The following is a 9,047-nucleotide window of genomic DNA, read 5'->3' as shown; positions in this document are numbered from 1 at the left end:
TTCCCTACATCTGAACAATTAACTATTTGTCTTCAAACGCTTCCATATCACCTAGTAGTGTTTTAATTCAACAACCCTCAGGCTGACTTGCCACTTCCTCCCTACCACTGAGCTTAACATTTGCAAAGACAATGCTCAGCTTGTACAGAAACACAAAGCTTCAGCTACACCTACATCAAGCTACTTTGTTCTGCTGCGCACACCATCAAACCATGCCTGTATTCCAGGCACCCAAACCAGAGGACTCAGCAGAGCATCCTTCTGCTCCTACCTTGACCACGCAGCTGGGCTTCCTTCTAAGCAAAGCAAATGATGTCAAGGAGTGGAACAACATGCTCTCTGCACATAGACATCCCATTCCTGACATGTCACCAGCACAGTCACTGTTTGTTTGCTGCTAGAGATGAGGATTGGGCTAGACCACGCAGCACAGACCACTATGGTGTTCAAAACTCTCCAAGAGCTGGAAGTTCCTGCCACATAACACTCACATTGCCAACTACCTCATTAGAAGTATCTTCCCTTGTGCAAGACAGCAGCCCCTGACTCCTGCTTAGTTCCTATCAGCATACACTGCTTCTATTTTTGGAAGGGAAAATTGTCTGGCACATTGTTCTAGAAAGGTTGCTAACCCCTCATCTATACTAAAATGTCACTTTTTCCATTGGCTGACATTATCTTTTAAGCAGCCTCAAAGGTAAGGCCATGACTATCTTTTTTCTCTAATTCTTAAGCCCCAGCATATACATTTTTCTCAAAAAGCTTGTCATGCTATTTTCTGTTTGTTAGATACAGCCTTATGTCCTAGATAACATTTTAGGCTTAACAAGTAGAGAAAAGATTCTCTAACCCCAAGTGCAGGACAGTACTAAAAAACAAAATCTGATTTATCTTGCCCCAAACTTAAAATTTCAGAATGATGCAGCGCAGAATTGCTTTCATAACAAGTTGTAGGCTTTGGTGAGTAGAGAACAGATGGGGCTTTTGGCATTCATGGAGGAGTAGGTGTAAATTTTGTGCTTTCAGCAACCAGGAGGTAGCTGAGGCTTTGACAATTCCTTATCTTCCTCCCATCCACATTTTAGGGAAGATGGAGACCATAGAACTGACAGCAGAAGAGAAATAAAGTCCTCAATCTCAGCCTCCAGGGCTAAGTGACTGATGTTAGCTGTCCTCCACATGGCAGGTGTGCTCCGTCATGTACCCTGCAAATCTCAAAAGCCAGTACCTGCTACTACTCCTACTGATAATTACATTAATGAAATACAGAATAGTGTTTGTGAAAGTATCACACTGAGGTGAAAAGACAACCAAACCTAACCTGTATGTGCCCTTGGATGATAAGTAGGAGCCAACTATCTTCCAAACAGTTGGAAAGACTAGATCTAAAGGCTTTAAATTTAGCTTTGTTGTGGAAAAGGCTTAAGAATGATCACATTTAAGTTCAAATAAACACAGTACCGCCTAAGTTGCTTGTTCTACCTAGAGAATCAGATTTAAAGAAGCTTCAAGACAGAAGCTTACTGCCTTTCAAACATTATGTACTAATACTGCAGACTTGATACAGCACATCTTCAGAATGGTTTAACCAAAGTTGTGTGTCCTTCAGCCATCCACCTTCTCCCCTCACAGCTCTGACCATTACCTTTCTAAGCAGAAGAGAACATTTTGCCCTTCATTTTGGTATTTCCTGCTACAAGATACCAATAAGAAAGTTCAGATTTCCTCCAGTAAATGCTTCCCAAGATTAGTATCTAGAGTTTTAATTATTAGTTTCATGAGGCATGACAGTAGCTAAGTCAGGTGTAGAAGAGAGAAGAGTATTGACTGCACAGTTCAGTAGGTTCATTTTTCCAGAAAAAAATTGGCCAACTTGAAAAATACATCATTGTTTAAATCATTAACATTCATTAATATTTCACTAGTTTGTAGTATACATGTTTCTTGTTTTTTGGTCCTCTAGAATTCTAACCAATTCCAGAGACTTTGAATAATCTTTTTGTATACTCATCTTTTTTTTCAAGTTCCTGGAAGCACATCTGTTGTCACAGGGCAGTTCACTAGCCTTTCAGCCATATCTGGTTTACAAGATACAGCAATTTTATAATCACAAAAAGCTTATCCCTCTCTTAAACATGCCATTCCACACAAATGCATAGCAGAAGGTCCCTCTGCTATGGGTATTCATCCTGAGCTACCACCTGACAATGACTATTTAAAGCTTAAAACCTAAAACCACAGGCTTGAATCACAACAAAGCAGTCCGATCCACAAGAGAAAATCAAGTACAGGAACTGGTTGTTCATGCATCTTAAGTATTCTTGCTAATACAGGTGAGTCCTGGCATGCTACATCTCTGGTGAATTCAAATACAATTTAGAGTTTGGATGACTTTCCTCGCCAAACAAATTCACACAAGTTTTCCTCTTCTCCCACTAGCTATCCCAGTATTTCTATATTTAACAGACAGTAAAAACAGCTTCTGTCATTTATACTTCCCTGTTTGTAACTCTGATCTAGTTTATTTTTCCTGAGTTTCAGTGGAATACTCCAGATCAACTTGATTTCTTAACAGTTTTACTCTGTTCTTCAGCTTCTGCAGCCACAGCAAAGTAAAATCAAAACAGTATATAACCTTTTAATGTTTCCAGTTTTCTACTGTTCACTTGCTATCACCTGTACCATTTTGCAGCTCTCAGTCTGCACAGCAGTACTCCCAACCTATTACTATCTGGACTCTGATTTCAGACTTCCTTGCCAGTCTTGGCTCACTGTCAATCTGAACTCTAACTGTAAAGGGACTTCCTGGACTAGAGTAATACTGAAGGAACACCTTTGTATTCTTAACCTCAATCCAAACCTCAGCCTAGTCAAAGACCAGGCAAAGACTTTCTGCTGTTGGCAGTGTACTTGCACTTTCACACCCATGATTTGGGTAGCCAAGCCCTTTTCTAAGTATTAGCATGGTGACTCAATTTGTCACTCAGTTTGGGATAATTAAATCAGTTACAGTATTACTTTAGTATTACTAAAATCCAACTCTTGTTATGTCCTGTTTTTATAGATGATATATTTAGGTCCAGAGAATCTCTTAAAGTATCAGGGAACACCAGACTGCCACAGCTAGCTGACCTGGCAGCAAGGAGTTCTCACAACAACATAACCAGCATTCCCAAAGTGTTCTTCCTCAACTCTTCAAATGCACTCAGACACAAGAACTTCTTTGCTTCAAGTTGCACAAAATTAAAATCTTTCTCACCATGGAAGATTCTGTAACTACTTCACCAGAATTCAGGCAGGAAAACTGGGGCCTTCACATCCCCAAGAGTAAAATATACCACCTTTTGGTAAAAAGCTATCCAAGAGAGTAGCAGCTGATCATGGCACAAATGCCTTCAACCCATTTCAGCTTCTCCATTTTAAATGTTAGACAAAGAAAAATCTTTTGATAAAGCACTACACAAAGTCCCATCTGCAGTAATTCCCATTCACAAAATGAAGCCTCCCTTCCTGGTATTCCCTGCTCAGTGCTGGATCCCATGGCTTTCTGAACTAGCTAGCATCAGCCCCATGAGCCAACGCTCATTACGGCAGCTCGGCGTCGTGACAGGGAATCTGAAAACAGGAAGGCCTTTTGCTGACTCAGCACTAATTGGGGCACTCAGTGACTAGCCCAGGCGCACAGCTGATGAGCCCAGCAGGGCAGTGCTGCCTCCCCCACTGCTTCCTGCCCCAGCTAAAACCAGAAGTGATGTCACACACAGGAACCCCACCAGAGGCAGCTGAGCTTTTTCAAGCCAAACACTTCAGGAACAATGGAAGTAATCCAGTACTATCCGTGTGGAAGTGTAGAGGAAAGGGGCGCTGGACACAGCAGGTTCAATTTTCCCACTTCTAGCTGCTCAGACACAGACGCACCCAATCTCATCATTTTTATGCCTGAACAAATCGACCAATAAATCAGCTGAAAACTACCCTCCTCTCAAATAGAGCCAAACAAAGTCAGTCCTGAAAAACCAAGTGAAACCTAGTCTTTCAAGAACTATTGTTTTTTAATACCCAAAGGAAGGAAAAGTTCCGTTTCCAAGTGTATTTTTTTCTCTTCCCCTAGTGCCATGGAGAGAAGTCCCACCTTTACTACAGTCAATTTACAAACATTTTATTCTTCGCTCCCAACCACTGCAGCTGGGTGTGGTTTCTTCAGGAACAGGAAAAGCTGTGCACATGCTGTTCAAAAGGACAATGAGAATGAAACTGAACTCAAACTAAGGAAAAGGTTAACATCAGGTGGGCGTCTACTTCAACACAACTCCACACAAAGACAGCTGCTAAAATGCATTTTTCCTAAAAAAACCCCTAAATATTTTAAGTCCTATTTGTTGATCTCAAAGCTATTAATTAGTTATAGGACACTAGAGGAGGGTTGCTCTCTATACTTCTGTAACACACAAAATCAGAACATGACCTTCTTGGACAGGTTTCAGACACATGTTTTCTAGTATATGCAGAACAGTGAAATAACTCCAGTTCTACTATTTACAAGCCAGCAGCAGAGGAGTAAGACAAATCCACCATGGAAATACATAGAAGAGTGAGGAAACCTGAAATGCCAGTTTCAAGACTAACCAAAGTATCGCCACTGCTACTGGTTCTAAAACAGCTGAGAGAAGTGCCACTGTACAGACAGCAAAGCTATTGTTAGCTTATCAACTGCAACACCGATCTATCTAAACCATAACTCTGAACTACAAGATCCACACACAGTTGCATATCACTAAGCCCAGTTGTACTCACGTCGATGTAATAGTCCGGAAGCGCTCCTGTCCAGCTGTGTCCCAGATCTGTAGCTTCACCTTCTCTCCATTGATCTCAACAGTCCGGATTTTAAAATCCACTCCAATTGTGGTAATGTAGCTGCCTGAAGGGAAAGCAGAGATAAGTAAGAACGTAAGTCTTATCCATTTTGGATATCCCAAAGCACACTTCTGGATGCTATTTGGCAGCAGCTCTCAGATTGGCCAGGAGAACAAGGTTCTCCCTGTCTGCTTATCACTTAAAAAAGCCTTATCAGCTCATGCTGATCTATGTATTTTTATCTGCAGCTAACAGCTTTTTTTCTAGCCTTCAAGCCACTTCTCCCATACCACCCTTAAAATGTAAAACTCAGTGTTACAAAATTAAATTATTCTTCTACTGCATTGGTGGTCAAGGGCGAGCACCCAAATATCTCAAGAAATGGACAGTAACTATGCCAATAATGCACTTGTGAACATTTTGAGATAAAGGTTTGCTTTAAATGCTCATGCAATCACTTATTTTGAATGTAGTCTGTTCTAAGTGTTTTCTCCCAACAATGTCACCTATGCCACAAATGCAAATGTAAGTGGTTTAACCACAACATTCAATCAATCTAGATCCCAAATGGCCAATAGGAAGCCTGCACAGAGAACAGCATAAGCTACAAAACCAAAGCTGTTTCTGAAACCATGACAGGATTTAAATACTGCAGGACTCTCAGTTGCAAGGGAATATCAGATGGGATGGCTTGTACAGGCTTATACCAAGGGAAGCAAAGTTAGATACAAAAGGTATCCCGGTACAGGCCATGGTAGGTAAAGGCAGAAGAACAACTCCTTGAGAGCCAGCAGCACTGGGCAGACCTTGATCATTTCAGTTACTGGAGTAAACAAAGCACTCACCTGAGAACGTATTATCTGCAAAACGCAACAGCAAACTGCTCTTGCCCACACCTATAGCAAACAAAGACAGCAAGATCTTTGAATACAGTCATCTTGAGCGTCAGGTAGCATAACAAGATTTTACCCATCCATCGCATTTTTAACTCTAACTAGGCTCTTTTCTCAGCAGATAATTTAGTACCATTCACTTTGACTATTCATCTCAGTACCCTCCTTGAAAATTTGACCAGGCACACTGCAGTGACTCCATGATTGGTGTGCTTCTTGTAGCAGTACAAGGTTGAGTTTTTTTCGTCCCTTCCTTTCTCCAGTCCTCACCAAACTCCCCAAGAATATCTTTTGAACTCTGGTCAGTTCTAAGAAGTCATAAAAGAGTAATAACTAAAAGCAGGTTTACGATCAATCAGTAGATTTGCTGAGGAAAGATCAAAAAAGGAGTATGTTGTGCCAATTAACAAGTGCTCAGAAGCCTGCTCTAAAGGTCTCTATTGAATTCCACTTGTACATCAGGCTGAACACCACTGCCTACCTCCCATTCATTTATGCCACGCTGCACGGCAGTGGAATTTGGACTACTTAGACAATCACACTAGGGTTTGGTACTACAAAGCTTATGTTATCATGGCCGCAGTTTAACAGAAGCCTAAACCAAACAGGGGAGCTGGGAACCATTGTTCTGTACAGCCATCCAAAACAGACTCAGTTCCACATCCAACAGGAAGGACACATACCTTTCTGAAGTTGTACCTTTTGCCAAAATGTCCCACAAAACATTTCTCTAAGTGCTTTGAGTAGCACTTCATCCAGGTTTTCCTTGTATGATTGTTTGCACCCTGATCACACTCTGTTGCAGGGAAGCATTTTTCACAGTGCTTCAGACAAGAATCATAAGAAACTCATTCCTGCACACCCAACCAAGGGAATCTCAGTATCAGAAAGCCTCCTAGTTATTATCTCTGCATAATGTCTCTGCTGCTAATGTCCCTTCCTCTCCCTCCCAAAAAAAAGAAATCTGCTATGGCATGAAGAGGAATTTCAACTTGACTGGGGTGATTATCTACTGTATCTTTTCAGGTAGAAGTTATTTAAACTAATTGTTTTGATGATCTATAACCTTCAAGTTCTTCTTAATGGAAGACCCATGCAAAAAGCATGTGCAAACACTGTACAGAAGAACTTCAATAGTTCTCAGCTGCTGGCATCAGAAGACTGCTACCAGCATATAAAAAACCAAACAAGCAAACAAAACACCACCCAAAAACACAGAAAATTTGCATTATTCCAGTAAACCAGGTCTCATTTGCAAAGAGTTCAAATCACCAGACCTCTGGAGAAGCCATGCTCACTTCTCATTGAGTATTACAAATCTCAAAGAAAAACAAGAATGCTACTACAAAATACAAAGTTACAGCATCATACTCTGAATACCTCTGAGTTCAAAAAAGGTAGCAAAGCAGTTCCTACAATTTAAGAGAAGACTATTTAGCAAGAGCTAAATGCGTGGAAAATGCCAGTTGGCTAAGGTTAAAAAACAATAACAAAAGTTTCAGCAAGTGTTACACTTCTTGATCAAGCAGCCTTGGCCTCCTGCTTAACCAAAGACAGTAGATGCTGGAACCCACAGACTTGTCAGACCACACCACCTTCTTAAATCAGCCTCAGGCCACGCTGTAAGGGCTGCACAAGAACACTGCGCTGTCAGTCTGTCCACCATTGCACAGACATGTCTTGTCTACACTGCTCTCAGCAGCTTCTAGAGAAGAGAAACCTCCTGAACTCAGGAAGCTCTACATGCTCCTGATGACAAGGATCTCACTAAACAAACACTGCCTCTGACCAGCACAGTTCATCTATAGAGAAACCACACTCATTGTGACCCTCCACTTCCTACACAGAGTTATTCGGAGAGCTGCAAAGAGGAGGCTAGCAGAGCCTCTTTGCTTGTTGAAGACAGCAAAATGAAACAAAACAAAGGCCTACTGGCTTTGCAAAACCAAAATTAAAAGCAAATCTCTGAGCCGTACCAGTTTTTTAACAACTTTATCTTAATGCATGTTACAGTTAATTAAAGTACATGCAAAGCACAGATCAGCTGTATTATTTTTAAATATCTGGCACAACTGAGATCACCAGTAGCTTTTCAAGATGACCTGTTCTAAAAACACACAAACCTACTATCCTCTTGACACATTTGCATACAGAGGAAAGCAGATGAGACATAATAATACTATCCAGTATCAGTCTTACTTCCTATTGCAAGGAATAAACACCAATAAACAAGGAAAGCAAAGTGTTCTGCGAAAGCAGGGACACAGCTTTCCGGTTGGGGTTAGCAAAAACAAAGCCTAAAAAGAAAAATCAATACTCAAACTACATGGTGATATTTAATTACAACAACAGAGAGCCACAGGCAACCCAACAGTTCTCACAGCACTTCTTTCCTCTCACTGGATAAACTACAGGGACACAAGAAGACTCAGCCAAGAAATCTGATTTAATTCTTCAAAATGAGAAGTATCCTTCAGAGTCTTCACCAGCCCGTTTATCTTGCCTGAACAGTTTGAAACTCATCAGCAAGCAAGAGTTACTTCTTTGCTCAGAATGCAGCATTTGGTTTTAATAACCCATAGGCTCCTGAAAGTGCCAAGGGTTTTAAGCTGTTGTTGAAGCTGAAGCTGATCTTTAGATCCCTCCATGCAGACACAGAATAAAATCTTTTTACATACATCTAAAGCTTCTAGAGGTGACTGACAACTGCCAAGATCAAGCAACACTGCATTTTCACCCAAGAGCAATGCCTCACTGCATGCCAGGACCTGCTGTCTTATGGACCACACCTCTAGAAGAGGGTGGATGCCATCTTCTCCATTTTATGGAAATCAAACTGCTGGAGTGTTACCAACACCCAACTGGACTGAAGGCAGGAACCTTTCCAGTCACAATTCTTATGTACCTCGACTAAAGCACCAGACACAGGCTGAGTTCACATGCTGGGCCTCCAGAAGCTTCTGAACTGCTGCAGCAGTATTAACAGGTCTGTTTTCAAAAAACCCTATCAAAACCCCCAATTCTGTAACTATTTGCAGCCTACATGCACCTTAACTAGAAATACACAAATCTACTGGCTCTTCAGGGATTTATTAAAAAGAAAGTGACAAACTCTAGAACTGAGACTTCAGGTTAAAGTATAAAGAGAGTCTCAAATAATAATTAGGGTAATAAAACGTAGTAGTTGCCACACTGGAAACAATGGCCCGTAGGGCCGAGGAGCAGCCAGCCCTTCCCAGCGATGCCTTAAACCGCCTGTCACAGGGGCAGGGAATTCCCCCCTCATCCCCGCCCCCAGGC

General features: G+C 41.4%; 1 protein-coding gene across 1 annotated transcript in view; it reads right to left on the bottom strand.

The window, feature by feature from the left end:
- The window catches only part of RAB35 (RAB35, member RAS oncogene family), an 11,835-nt gene extending 5,333 nt beyond the window's left edge, over positions 1–6,502 (bottom strand). The window contains exons 1-3 of the mRNA XM_010004870.1: positions 6,431–6,502; positions 5,700–5,775; positions 4,795–4,918 (exon numbers count right to left, since the gene is read on the bottom strand). Of these exons, the coding sequence (XP_010003172.1) occupies positions 4,795–4,918; positions 5,700–5,775; positions 6,431–6,502 (272 nt within the window). The remainder of the gene's footprint in view (positions 1–4,794; positions 4,919–5,699; positions 5,776–6,430) is intronic.
- Between the last annotated feature and the right edge of the window lie 2,545 nt (positions 6,503–9,047).

Source organism: Chaetura pelagica, unplaced genomic scaffold, assembly GCF_000747805.2.
Source record: "Chaetura pelagica isolate M959 unplaced genomic scaffold, ChaPel_1.0 scaffold249, whole genome shotgun sequence".
Lineage (NCBI taxonomy): Eukaryota > Metazoa > Chordata > Aves > Apodiformes > Apodidae > Chaetura > Chaetura pelagica.
The sequence above is the reverse complement of the archived record's forward strand: the minus strand, read 5'-3'. Positions and strand labels throughout refer to the sequence as shown.